Raw genomic sequence first — 14,352 nt, forward strand, 5'->3', positions numbered from 1 at the left:
GTATTAATAACAAATCTATGCATGTATATTCAGAGTAAGTGTCAGAGTGAAATGTTGGTTTACTTGCACTCAGTTGTTTTAATGAAATATTAGGGAAAAATTATTTGCAGATCTTAGACTGCATTTGTTTATTTTTTAAACTTATTTGTTTTTTCTTAAGACCCTGATGTTGCACTCATTGCTATTCGGACACGAAGCAGTCATTTAAAACGTCCCAGGATAGGAAAAGATAGCCAGGATTCTGGACCTGAAACTTCCCAAGGAGATGAGGAAAATGTTCATCATGTGCCAGACCGCAGGTAAGGGAGCCCATATTTTATTTTTTTATTCAGTTGCTTGGATAGTCACATACTATAGCAGTCTCTCCCGCTGTGATATTTGTTGTGTCTTCTCCTTTATTTCTACTTCTGCTTGCTTACTTGATTTTTAAAATTACTGAAAATAAAGAATGGTGTGAAAAAGGAAATTGAGATCTCACATCAAGAGTGGTTGCATCTGCTTCACTGAAATCTCAAAGGACATGGGAAATGACAGTAGGAAAATAGCAAGGAAAGAGGGTGTATTTACAAGTTCTGTTATAGCTTAGCCTTCATTAAAAACATCTCTACTCACACAGAGTAGTTTCTTGTGATAATATAACTGGACAAGTATTCGCAACACTATGTGTAGTCCTGATTAGAGTTCCGTTTCTGATCTTATTATGGTGGCATATTGCTGTAAAATAGTCTGACTGTTTGGTCTGGGAGCTGGTTACTACTTGTAATTTAACAGAAGAGTTGCAGGGAGCCACCCTTATTCAAAGTAAAGCTCTTGTTCAGACAAACCCTGATTTAAAACCTCCATAAAAGAAGAAAGTCATCTCCAGCTTAAAGAACATTCTCCTGTGTAATAACTGTGAAAATCTGTGTGAGATGTAAGTGTACCACCATTCATGTACTACAACAGTTTGTGTAGGACAGGGCCTGAAGTTCTAAATTGCAGTGATTTCTGTCGAGAAAGCAGAGATTTGGCTATTATTTAAAAACAAAAGCACTCCATCGTCTCCCTTTATGTCTGTGAGTGTATGTATATTCATAGATATACACTGCTTTTCTCTCTCTTCCTCCTTCCTCTTCCCCTCCCTCCACCAAATCAGAACAAACAACAAAAAAACACCTCTTGAGCAAGTGAAGATTTCTTCACTGTGAGATTGAGAAGTAGCCTCCTGCAAATCTATTACATGTACCTGTATATATTGCATGTATGCTTGTATATAATATTTTCAGTATGTCTAAGTTTCAGCATATCAGAAAAAAAGAACTGAATACTTGAGATGGTGTTACTGCATTGCAGGTGCATTAGAGTTTCATCTTTAGCTTTTGGCTAATTTCATATCTAGCTCATTTGAATCTTCTTCAGCCATGATGTTTGTCACCTTAAATTCTTCTCCATTTGTGGTCTTCATAGAAAATGTATACTCAGTAATTATACAAACATACTTGCTTACATAGCTCCATAATTTTAAGCTGTTTCTGTAGTGAGGCTGGGTGAAGTTGCTTTCTTTTGCATCCCTTTATAGCTTTTAAATGTGTAATGCACTATTGCTTTCTAGATTTAAAGAAACAAACTTTGTTTAAAACAACATATTTCTGACTTTTCACATAAAATGGAAACAAGATGCCTTCACTCTATAACTGCTATAGCACCTTTGCCTAGTTGAGATATTTCTCCTAATTAGGAATTTATCATTTTTAGACCTGTTTAGTTTTCTGGATTCATATTTCATATAGAGGTTCAAAATCAGTCATGAAAGACTTTCCCTGCTGATTTATGTATTAGTCTAAATTATGTATTAATCTAAAAGACTTAAGGGGTATATATTAATACCTGCTGCAGGCTAGAAGTTCGTGCCAACCTATTTGAACGCTTCGAAGTCCTTGTAGAAGAACCTGAAGAGAATGCTGATGAAAGCGATGAGGAAATGATCACTGAAAACGAGGAACAGTCTGTATCAGAAACTGAGTTACATATACCGCCATCTGAGAAAGTGAGTGAGAAGGAGGTGAGCTGGGTTCTCACCACAGAAGATGAAAAGTTTGCAACATGACTACAGTTTTTGTAATACATGGTCCTTGCTGCCTTGATGAATGTGGTTATTGACTCTTCAATTTCTGTACAATGCTTTGTTGAGTAGTATATCTGAGAACCTAGAGCTAGAATAGAATTAGTGCCAAGGGAAAATTCCTTTACACTTACTTGGAACAATAGAGTTCATAGGATCTTCAGAAAAGTGAATAGCTTGTCTATTAACCTGGCTTTCTTAATTGATTTGTTCTATTTAAAAAATTGAGAGAACTGGAGTAGGGTCAAAATCTGATCCCGTATTTCTAATAAGAGGGGGAAAAAAGTTTCAGTGAATAAGTTAATAGCTGATAGGCTTCAGTGACTACTGTCAATTTTCTTCTCCCCGTAAAGCTTGTCTGACTTTGTAGACTGAAGCTGAATTTGAACAAAGACTTGTTACTTGATTGATTTTTAGATCTGGGAGTGCCCTCTGTGCCTAGCAATATGTCCAGGATTTTCAGTTCTTACTGATTTGTGAGGAAGTGGACCATAAACTATGTTGGGTTCACCAACCTGTATTTCAAGGAATGACTGTAATATGTATGCTATTTGGCTGGCTGTTTACCATAAAAGCCGTGGTCAGATGTTCAGTGCAGGTGACAGCACCAAGCTAATATGCTGGCTAGGTAGTTGGATAGCCACTCTGTGCTGAGCTCTGCCTTCTTGATGCACATTTCTAGGTATCCACGTTAGCTGCTTTTCATATCTAAAATAAAAAGTTAGATCCCAGATATACCAACTAGTGTTTGGGAACAAGGGCTGGGCATAATCTTGACTTAGAAATGTGTTTTTTAGGAAACGCCATCTGAATCTCTTAATGGTGAGGTAGCAGAAGAAACTGGGAAGACCTCACTTACGGCCGAAGAGGAGACAGCAAATGAAGCTCTAGGTGGTGAATCAAAATTGCAGTCTGAGAGTCAAGGAGAAGAACCTGTAACACTGCTTGTTCCATTAGTCATTGAATCTCCAGCAAAACCTGCAGAAGATACTGTTTTAGATAAGGTAAGGGCATGGAAACAAAATGTTTTTGTTTTGTTTTGTTTTGTTTTCCTTAAGGATGTACATATCTTGCTGTTTTGTCTTCTGTTAAGTAAAAGATAGAAGGTGGCCCCCCTCATCACATGAAATTTTTGGGAGCAGCAATTCTTAGGAAAGATGTTGTAAATCCATTAACAGAATATACTAACGCTTCTGTTTTAATATGCAGAAATAGGACGTATATCTATGTGATACCAAAAAGAAAGCTCCTTTACTCCAGTTTGCCTTGGCAGTAATGAAACAGCTATTTCTCAGTAAAATTTTAGGTGGATATAATTGAAAGCCACATCTTTATTTTATCTAGTAAGTCTGCCCTGATGAAGTATACAAGCAATTAATTTCTAATAAAATACCCTTCTAGAACACAGATTTAACTTGTTGTTGTTTGTAGTACAAAAGTGGAGTTATGCTAGCGAAATAAATGTCTGTCTAAAATAAAACACTTCCCTTTTTTCCATGAGATTAATTTCAGAACATGTTTACCGAACAATTCTTTGAATAATTTGATTAATATCAAATGCAGTTCATGAAGTAGCTTTCTGCAACGAGGAGAATAGTATTGGTTTGACTATGCATGCAGTTCCAGAAACTGCTTAACGCTAAAATATCCTCTGTAATTATTAGCTAGGGGTGGTAGTCATTCAGCCACTTGTATCTTAAGTTAATTGTCCCTCTGTTTTTCTGCCCTCCCACCCCTCAGGCTGTAAATGCAAATGATTCAGAAGCACTAACTGAAGAAAGTACATCAGTAGAGAAAGAGGGTTCAGAGGAAGACCAACAAGAATCTGAAAAGAAAAAATCATCCACTGAGAATGCAGTTGCCTCAGCATCAAAGGAAGAACCCTCAGACAATGGCCTACCAAACAATGTGATAACTGAAGCAGCAGAAGAATCTGTTTCTGAAAATGTGTCACCCAAAACAGCTTCCTCAGTGGAAGATCAAAATGAGGAAGCAGGGCACAACTCACAGGAGGCCCCTGATACCTTGGGTCAGAGCTCTTTGATAGTGGTGGAACTGGAGGGTGTTTCTTTTCAGCAGCCTTCTGGACAAGAAGGACAGAAGAACCAGTTGGAAGAGCACTTGGAAGAGTCTGCTGAGCAGTACACACAGACAGCGGCAGAGCGGGCTGCTGACAGTAGCTCCGAGGAAGCAGAAATTGAGGTACCCATTGTGGATCGGAGAAATTTGCGAAGAAAGGCCAAAGGTTACAAAGGTCCTCCCAAGAAAAAAGGAAAGCCAGCTTAAAAAATGAAGTATTGGTTGTTAATTCATATATTTGTAAGAAAGTTGTTATTTTGTGTAAAACACTAGAGTGTAACTAAACCATCTGGGACACAGGACACACGTTTAAAATGCTGGGTTGGACGTCATTTGGGGATTTATCACCTTTACTCAAATTCTCATGAATTTTTAACTAGTAGACATTGAGCTTCATCAGAGTATGAAAGTAAACAGCCAGTCTCCTCCTTTTATAAAGGATACATACCGAAAAAAATACAGTTGTGCTAGTAAACGAACAGTTTGCATATCTGAGGTGGCAGTCTTGGAAGAAAAAGTGTGAAATCCTGGCTCTATTAAGGTCACTAAAATTTCCATAAACTTCCACAAGGCCAGACATCACTAGCATTTTTTTTTTCCTAATCTTGTGTTCTCTACTGTGGAGAAGAGCAGAACAAGAAACATCTTCACTCTCTTCTTGTTCCCTTCCCATAGGCTTTCTCAGATGAGATTAAAAGAATGTAAGATTCTGTAATTCTAGATCTCAATATACTAGAAGGTACAAGTCATTAGATCAAAAAACCATGAGCAGCATCTGTCTTTCACTAGAGTCAGACAGGAGAGAATGGCTCTATTTCTGATTCCCAACTATTTGCTAATCACTGGAGACAGCTGAGTCACCCATAACACCATCAACACAGCACCTACTATAGCACACGAAGATAATTAAGTTTTTAATGTGAAGATTTAGAGCTGCCTATACAGTAAATTGTATTTGTAGCTTCCAAAGTGAGTGTCTTGCTAAGTGTAAGTTTCTTCAGAATGTATGGAGTGTAGACTCCAGTACACTTACGGAATTGTTTGATAGCCTTTCTAACTACTTGCATGTATTGAATGGCTACTTGATTACTTTGTTACATTACAGGACAAGGATATGACAGCTTTTGATCTAGTATCAGTCTGAATGGAAGTGATGGTTGTATTTTCTAAATACTCAGCTGATGCTGCGGAGTATCTGTTGAAATTGTCTCTGCCAGGTGTGTGACTCCTGTGAGCTCTGGCATTTCAGGTGGTTGTGACATTCATTAGTGTGAATATTAGTGGATGTTTCAGCAAGTTTTTTTATTTTATTGCCAAACACTATGCCTTTAGGAGTTTTGAGGGGATAGCTGAAAATACTTATAATTCCCACTTTCTTTTTATAACTTGGGTATAATTCCTGGGGTAATATCTTCCCAGTTTATAGCTTTTATTAAAAGCAGGAATTAAACTTTGCTATATGCAAACAGAAATGTAAACAGGCTATTCATGCATGTTTCCCTTCAGAGGTTAAGTAATTTGCTATGTACTTCTTTCAATAAATGAAGCTCCTCCTGTAATGGGTTAAAAACTCAGGAGTAAGAAAGAACAGTGGTTCTAATAACAGGAAATCACACAGCTATTTGCCCTGCTGTATACCTTTTCCAGGATTAGTGAACTAGTCTCCCACAGTGTCTTGAGAGTAGAGGGTTTCTGGAAATTGCTGTTCAGGACTTCTAAGGTTCACTTGAATAGTTGCAATGCTGTCTTAATTCTTGTCCCTCTGTGCAGCTAATTTAAGAATCTGTTTTTCTCATTTTGTGCTTATACAGTTTAACTGTATTTATAAAATATTTTAACTGTATAAGGTATATGCTTACTATTTATTTCAGCTGATGAAGTGCAATGCTTTTTATCTGTTCAAAGATTATTGGGGGGAGGTGTTTTTTTGTTTGTTTGTTTGTTTGTTTCCCCAGAAACAGGTATTAGATAATCTGTGGATTCAGGGTGCATGGGATCACATTTAAATCTGGGTTTCTTGAACACAGTTGTAACTTCCTGTCAATGTACATTTACTCCTTATGAACCCTGTGACTGATAAATATTCAAGATCTTACATGATTGTTCGTAAACATATTCAAGTGAACCTTAAGCTTCTCAAACTAATTAAACATTTTCTGTGAAACACTTGAGACAGAACTTATCTATGCTATGGCTTCTCTTTTAGTGCTAAGATTTATTGTAGAAAAAGGTGAGTAATAGTTAGAAAAAGCATCTATTGCATTGCTGAGGGTGGGATTTGTGAAACTTAAAGGTTGGTTGTATACAGTATATCATGACTCATGTTCTGTTTGTTAGACCAAACTTTACTAGACATTAATCTGTTAAATACTTCAATTGATACAAATGCGTTCGCTTTAAGTTAAGGATTCTGTTGCTCATGAACAATGAGTCCCAGTTACTTTTAGGTAGATTTTTAATGGATATGTTGTCACTTGTATTCCCTGTAAGGTTGGAAAACACTGTGAGAAGGTCATTTCACTTACCAGGCTCTTTTTTTTTCATGGCCAAACTTGAACTAATTTCAATTAGTATCTTACTCTTAGGACATTTGCATATTAAATATGGAAATACTACAACAAGATTATTAGATGAGGTCGGTCTTGGTTTCTACTGAGAACAGTCGGATTTCTGATCTAATTTCAGTGAGTCAGAGTCTTAAATACTGAGCTTAAACTCATATCTTTAAGTGTATTCTTGAGTAGCTACCTCTATATATCTGGGGTACCTGAGGTAGTGCCAATGCCCAGGTTATTACCTACCTAATGTGGGCAGTTGTGGTATGATAAACAGTTCTGGTAACAGCTGTCTTGAAAACTAGACATAGTTCTTAACTGTGATTGCAGCAGTACTTTGAACTAAAAGGCAGTTTATTTCTGTAATAACTTCTTTGGCATCAATCATCTTGCAGTAAATATTGTGTAGCTAAATTGAACTACTGACTTTAAATAGTAGTTTTTTTTTGCTATACTGACTGTCCAGTAGGGGAACAGTAGCTTAATAGTCTGTACTTTCTGTTAGGTTAACTTACCTGAAAACTGTATTGACTGAAATGTTTTACCTTGGGGAAAACCAGCGTTTTTTAGGCTCAGACAATATTTGTTAGATCTGTTAACTGTCTGGCTCATTGCCATTGAACTGTTAAAGAATTTTTAGGATCGCACCAGCAACCAATGATTAAAAACATCAACTTTATACATTTGTACCAAATACTATTACAACGTGCTGTGGAACTACATGTGTATGGTGAAAGCGAACAGTATTTTTGAGCTTTATTTAGTCTAGGAATAGAGTTTAAAAAACCTTTTGTCTTCAACCTTACACTCAAATGGTAAATGGTTTTGTATTTGAATCCAACATTTGTTAAAATGTCTCTTGTCCTGCTTGTTAATTTTTAGTGGAATTTGCTTTGCTTATCCCAGTTTCTTCCAGTCTCTTCATTTCAGACAATTCTTGTTTGCTGTTTTCATGTTTCATAGCCCTTTACATGAAAATGTCTCATTCAAATGTGCTTTTAACTTGTTTTTAAATGATGTCTGACATTAGCTTTTCTTTTTTTGAACTATCTAGCGTTTGTAGATGTGATGAATTGAACTGATCATCTACAACTTATAAACACCACTAAGTTGAACACAGCAATAAAGAGCCCTAAGTTTGATCTTCTGTGCTTTGAGCAACCATTATAGAATTTTATTTCGAAGAAGATACACTTCTAAATTTATTTTCATAAATGTGGTGTGAGATGTTTTTAAACTAATGATAACCTGTTTATAAATCCTATGAAAGATGTGATGCTATTCTAGAGTACTGTACTTAAGTCTAGTTACAATGTGGTTTAGGTTTTCTTTTTTTTAGTATTGTCTTGACTGCTTTTGAAATGTTTTGAAGTAGTAATTAAACTTATTTTGTGATTTATTTTATTTTTTAGTATTTATTTCTGCTACATGAGGCATCTTTTAAAGTTCACTAGAACAAAATTGTGTAATTATAATTAGCCTCATTTTACAATTTCATTTAAAAGCTCGAAGATTATAAATTAAAAAATCCTTTACCTTCATATATATAAAAAAGCTGCAAATAATTAGTTTATTCCACAGATAAAGAGCTGTAGACTAGGCTGTTCTGTATGTTTACCATATGCATTCAGCAATTTGCACCATACTGCATATTTGGTGTAAGCTTATCAACTCCCTATAGCGTTACATTAAAATGCATTTTGAATTGCAACAATTGTATTACCCAGCCAACAAGTAATGTATTTACAACACAAAATGCAGTAGTGTTCCTGAGGCAGCTGTAGTTTATGTGGAGGGAGAGAGGGGCAGCAGTACAATGCAATAGAAAATTAAAGTATTGTGCCCATGTTTTTAACATGCAGTAAAGGGTAAAGCAACAAAAACTGCAGGCTTTTCTGTTTTGACAACAAGCATATGACTAACTGGCTTGTAACCTTTTAGTTTTGAATCACTTAATTGCACGAGTAAAAATCACAGTTACTAAATCCAGACTATGGTGATATATTAAACTAACAAAATAACCTGTAAGAGGAGAAAACTAAGGTATACTTAAAGTATTATTGTTTCTCTCAGATGGTGTAAGAGAAATCACAAACCTAGTACATAAACATCAAACTTAACTGTTTGGCTTGAATTCCAGATGGAAATGGTGTTATGGTCACGAAGATGATTATAGGATTGGAATATCTCTCATATATGAGGCTGAGAGAGCTGCAATTGTTTAACCTAGAGAAGAGAATACTTGGGGTGGGGGCAACAGGCATCTTACCCTTATGTACAAATACGTGATAGGAGGACATAAAGAAGATGGAAATAGATTCTTAGTGTATCCAGTGCCAGGATGCGAAGCAGTGGCTACAAACTAGCATACAGAAAAATTCTATTTAAACCTTAAACTTTTCCTAAACTGAAGAGTGGTCAAACACTGGATCAAGTTGTCTAGAATGGTTATTGAGTCTCTATCCCTAGAGACAGTAAAAATCTGACTGGACACTGTCCTCAGACACCTACTGCAGTTGACTCTGCTTTAAGCAGGGGAGTTAGACTAGACAATCTCAAGAGGTCCCTTCCAACCTTAACTATTGTGTGGTTCTACCATCTGCTATTCAGACTGCCTTTCCCTGTGGCCTGTTGCATGCGTGATAGCTGCAGACAGCCTCCTTTGATCTTAAACTTCCCTCTATGTTCAAAAACAAATACTCTGAAATATCTCAAGAGCTCTGTTTGAAAGTTTCCCTCTTACAGTGCTGGGGGAATAAGAAGACCTTCATAAATCAGAAAAAAAGTTTATAAGGACTTGACTTTACATTTGTGTTAAAAACCTCCTTTGCTTTGAAGTGAAATACTGTTTAAGAGTAGGACTATAAAATGCTGTGTGTCTGTAGTGAAAGATGGTACTTAGTTAACCACCAAACTCTTGACTGGAAGATGACTGATGCAGTCTACAGCATCAGAGGAAGTCACTGTAAAAGCAGCTTGTTTCCTATATTTTGAGGATAAATATACCTTGATCAGTTGCTGCTTATGATCTTAAATCACCCATGATAGCAACAAGGAGCTGCAATATCAGTGTTACCACGCTGTTCTCAAATACCACATTATCTTGAAAACCCTGCTTCTTGAATTTTACCTTATGAAACTGTTAATATCTTGCCTGCCTGCTCTACAGCCACAAATGCAGTAAGGGATGCAAGGGGGAGAAATAATGGAGGTAACAGGAAAAAAGTCATTGCCCTTCTAGCAAACTACCCTTCCCACAACCTCACACTGCAGATGTGAGCCAACCCCATCCTTCTGTAGGGGCAAGTACCAAACTAGAGTGCTCAATTTCTGATGTCCATCTGCAGTAAGACTGCATCCTTCCAACACTACTACTTTCCCAGCTGCTGAATACAAGTTCACATGCTCCTGTGTAACTTTAGCTTTACAGTAGGCCATCGTGGGAGATAATGGCTTTATTTCCTACTGATAGGATTGTGAGCTAAGTATTTATAGAATATTATCAGAGTCAGGCAACTGCTACTGTACAGTTGATGAGAAGATTTAGTTCAAATCCACACCATGTCAGCCAAGCATGAAAATCAAATTACTTTATTTAGACACTGTTCACCTGAAAAGGGTAGAAATCTGAACAGTCCTTTCTGGTGCATTTAAATTCCTCATCAGCTTGTGGGCCAACGTTCCTGAATGGTTGAAGGTTCCAGAGATCTTCCAAACTTGTTGAAACTGCACCGATTTTTTAAGAGTCAATGTCCAATGCTTAGTATGAAACACAGCTTAGATGAGCAGAACTGCGTTAATACAGCCATCATTTTCTGGATTGTTTGTTACTTGTGCGTATTTCCCTAAAGAGAAAAGGAAATGTTTACAAAAGCTTGAAGTAGCCTATATAGCAAATTTTACATGTTTGCAAGTTTAATCCGTAAGTCTCCTTAGAATGGGAAAAAATTCCTGTTCTCAAACTCAAAGCATTCTGAAATCTAAATATACTTTCTGGTGAGCTGCAAACTTTCATTCTCAATATACTATTCAGGCTGTTTTTATAAATGCATCCTCAAGAATTCTAGGTAAATTAAAAAAAAATAAATCACAAGTTCTGCTACACATTCTGCTGTCCAAGTCAACCTCATTGTTAAAAGAAGTTAGCGTGATGCAATGAAGACACTTCTACGTACAACTTTCACTGAAAACTTGATTATTCATAGTTTACACGGTTAGGTCTTTACAGACTTGTAACACTTCTTAATGCAAGACACAGGCAAGCAAGTTAATTCATTTTTCTGAACTTTGTCTAATTTGATGTTGGAAGTCTGAATTGAAAGCCTAATACTAAAACTAGCGTTTTTATAGCTGTCCAGTAATTGCTTCTGCTACAGCCAAAACCTAACATGGATAAATTACGATGATCTATTTTACAGGACAGGGCCTTCACAATACACCAGGCAATGAAGACTTAAAATAGTCCTTCAGTGCAGCTAGTTTAACTACTTACCCCAGATAACTTTGCCCCCTTGCGTCACCAGGCCGAGCTCACTCACATTCACTTCAATGACGGTCCCTTTGGTAATTACCCCCAATGTTGTATACAAAGGAGAAGATGGATTCTTTTTTACACCAAGGATAGGCAGGCAAAAAGTAGCTTTAAGTTCAGGATGTGTCACATGTGCCTTCTTGAAACGTAAGCCCTGTTGCAGAGAGTTGGAACAAATTAGTTTTTAAGCTCTCACAGATAATTTAGCACATTATGTCCTCAGCTTTATGCATTTTAACAGAACGGAAAGAATGAGAATCTGTAACATAGAATGTCATCTGCCTAGTATAGAATGCCAGGTTTGTTAGGAACCTGATAAAAAACAAGAGTGGCTCAAGAAGAATACTTGCTACCACAGGTGGTTCACGTTCCATGAAGAAACGAGGAGTTTACAGTAAACCATTTAACAGTCCTTCTGGTTTTTAGAGTTGAAACGTTTCCTTTATTCTTGAAAACCTTACAAATATTACAAAATATTAAACACTCATTTATTACACCTCTTTCTAAGTACCCATGCTCTTTAAAGGGGGCTTTACCACTAAGTACCATAACCCTTTGTGTGTCAATAAAAACCCATTTGAAGCTTCTAGTTTCTATTTATATAAAAACTCTACTGCCTTGCTAAATCTGACCTTCCCTCCTGTGAACCGCTAGCCAGGCAGAGCCTGCACACTGTTCTTTGCAGCTGTGTTAACAAAAAGGCCAGGCAGGAACAGCATTTCCTTTGCATACTGCCACCGCTGTGCTTCAAGCTTCGTTAGCAAACCAGGAGGACAGAGTACTTGAGTCCTACAACCGAGTCGGCCTCTGCAGCTGACAGAATCACAGTTGCTTGAAAAATACAGAAGTTTTCGAAGTACCTCTCCTACAGACCTTCCTGATTTGAGAGCTCATAGCTTTAACTCATTCGTGTCATCTGAGTAAGAGTGGAAACATTCCAATGCAGGCAGTGGCTGTGACTGCAAGGGTATCTCCCCACCTTCCAGCTATTCTAAGTTGACATATCTGCAGGAAGCTACTAAGAACTCTAAGTCAGCAGTAATCAAGTGCATTGTCATACAAGGAAGTTTCCTTGCCAAACTCAAAACAGCAAGTCAAGACAATTATTACTTAAATATTCTTTAAGTCTCGGGAGCATTACCATTGGTCGAATGAATCGTTCATATTTAGGAGGTTTCCTAGTAAAGCCATCTCCAACAAAACAAACTTTTGTAACCATTCTCTTCCAGGCCTTCTTCTTTCTCTTCCCTGTACGAATCACTTTTAAAACTTCTGTTTCTCCCTGTGCACGGACCTTTGGCACAGGAACCTCCCATTTCCCCTGCAGAAAACATAATTGTCATTAAGTCATAGATGTGCCATTGCTAAATCAAAGGAGACAACCAAAGAATAAAATAAAATAATATTTGTAGACCATATTTTTATATAACTTATAGCTACTTATTTTAGATAGTATTTAAATTTATGAAAATCAAGATATTGCACGTTTTTTTCAAGACTGGCAAACTATTCAATTTCAGCTTTCATATAGTATCGATACTTACGAGTTTGCTTCAGCATCAATGCCACAATGGGATCATTGTCACAAAAAATACCAAGAATCTGGCTTTTAATAGTTACTTACCGCTTTCTCTTTTCTCTTCTGTTTGATCATGTTAGAGAGAACCTTAGCCCGTGACTGGCCTTCTCTGTCCAGCAGGTATGCTGGTACAGCTCCTTTAGGTGTTTTGTCATCATTCTTTTCCTTTGTCTTTCTCTTTTCATGCATTTTAATGCTGAAAAGAAAGAAAAACAGTGTTTTTGAAAACCCACTTACTATTAAGAAAAGGGAAAAAAAAACACCTTTTGAGATATGATAGCCTCCTGCTTCAGGTAGTGCCTACTCATTTTTATTTTTCTTTTAAAGAGATATTTGTAAACAATGTAACGTAGTATGTATTTAGATTTAAGGAATAATCCTAAATATTTTTCCTGGAAAACTAGTTATTTCTCTTAATATAACAGCTGACAGATTACAGAGTGCATCAAAGCCTGTCAATTCCTGGCAAGATAAGAATACAAGGCATGGCTCTTACCAAGGAATTTCTGAATAGCTTAAAGCAAAGAGTCTAACCCTCAAAGCCAAGCACATCTGCGCAGTGCACATCTGCGCAGTGCTAAAGCCAATAAAATCAAGGCCAATACAGTATTTCTGTTGTCGTAGCTACATTATTGTCATGGCTACTGCTAATTAATGCTTATTTTAACAAATGCTTTTAGGAACAGAATTGTTAACTGTATCGGTAAGCACACGAGTTGAGAAGAGGGGAAGTCAGATAAGGCCTTAACCATTCTATCCTAAAAATTAAGTGATGTTTAAGAGCAATGTATGACCAAACAATAACTATCTCTTTATAGCTCTGTGAATTCCCCCAGCGCCAGGATGTCCGGCCGACGCCAGGGGAGCAGCGGCTACTCACGTCTTCTTCATCTGGATCTTCTCGGCGTGCCGCTGCTTGTGGTAGAGCTTGGCCTTCAGCCCGATCATCTTCTTGGCCTTCCTGGACCGCTCGTGGGCCTCCCGGCCCTCCTTCTTCCTCTTCTTCTCGTGGTAGTCCAGGCGGTACCCATACCGCTTGCGGTGCAGCTCGATGTACTCATTCTGCGGCTGTGGGTGCGGGGCAGCGGGGTCAAACCCAAACCCAACCCTGTCCCCATAGCCCAAACCCCGTCCCTCTCCCGTCCCCCAGCCCCACACCTCGTCCCCGTTCCCCAGTCCCATACCTCGTCCCCGGCCCGCAGCTCCTGTCCCCCGGCCCTCGTCCCTCGTCCCCCGGCCCTCGTCCCCCGTCCCCTCTCCGGTTCCCGCGGCCCCTCTCCGGTCCCCCCGGCCCCGTCCCCGCTTTCCCCCGTCCCGTGCCCACCATGGCGGCCTCCTCGCGGCCTCTCCGCGCTGCCAAAAGGGCGGTCCCCCCGCGCGGCCGCCCCGGCTGGAAACGCTCCCCGCTCGGCGGCTCTTTGGTTCTCCCCGGGGCCTGCCGGCCTCCTGCGGGGGCTTCGCACCCGGCTCGGCGAGGAGAAAAAGAGCCGAAGAAGGCGGCGGGGAG

At 38.4% G+C, this 14,352-nt stretch overlaps 2 protein-coding genes across 7 annotated transcripts in view; one reads left to right on the forward strand and one right to left on the reverse strand.

Annotated features, from left to right (window-relative positions):
* FAM169A (family with sequence similarity 169 member A) overlaps positions 1-8,134 on the forward strand; it is a 46,676-nt gene extending 38,542 nt beyond the window's left edge. For 5 of the 6 annotated variants that reach the window (XM_035309137.1, XM_035309138.1, XM_035309143.1 and 2 more), the window contains 4 exons: positions 161-299; positions 1,876-2,041; positions 2,899-3,105; positions 3,842-8,134. In XM_035309137.1, the coding sequence (XP_035165028.1) occupies positions 161-299; positions 1,876-2,041; positions 2,899-3,105; positions 3,842-4,387 (1,058 nt within the window). In that variant the 3' untranslated portion in view covers positions 4,388-8,134. The remainder of the gene's footprint in view (positions 1-160; positions 300-1,875; positions 2,042-2,898; positions 3,106-3,841) is intronic. The other variant, XM_035309141.1, reaches the window with a different exon arrangement.
* Positions 8,135-10,302: 2,168 nt separating this feature from the next.
* Positions 10,303-14,318, reverse strand: NSA2 (NSA2 ribosome biogenesis factor). The gene is made up of 6 exons (XM_035309145.1): positions 14,170-14,318; positions 13,726-13,913; positions 12,891-13,041; positions 12,408-12,587; positions 11,228-11,420; positions 10,303-10,580 (listed from the first exon to the last, which is right to left on the reverse strand). The coding sequence occupies exons 1-6, from the start codon at positions 14,170-14,172 to the stop codon at positions 10,513-10,515; spliced, it is 783 nt and encodes a 260-aa protein (XP_035165036.1). The 5' UTR covers positions 14,173-14,318; the 3' UTR covers positions 10,303-10,512.
* Between the last annotated feature and the right edge of the window lie 34 nt (positions 14,319-14,352).

This window comes from Oxyura jamaicensis, chromosome Z, assembly GCF_011077185.1.
Source record: "Oxyura jamaicensis isolate SHBP4307 breed ruddy duck chromosome Z, BPBGC_Ojam_1.0, whole genome shotgun sequence".
In the NCBI taxonomy this organism is placed as follows: domain Eukaryota; kingdom Metazoa; phylum Chordata; class Aves; order Anseriformes; family Anatidae; genus Oxyura; species Oxyura jamaicensis.

Excerpts from the sequence above, each read along its gene's own strand:
- NSA2 (XM_035309145.1), bottom strand. Across the intron at positions 11,421-12,407 it reads AACGATTCATTCGACCAATG|GGCTTACGTTTCAAGAAGGC; the intron begins GTAATGCTCCCG and ends TCTCTGCAACAG. Across the intron at positions 10,581-11,227 it reads AGGGGGCAAAGTTATCTGGG|GGAAATACGCACAAGTAACA; the intron begins GTAAGTAGTTAA and ends TTTTCTCTTTAG.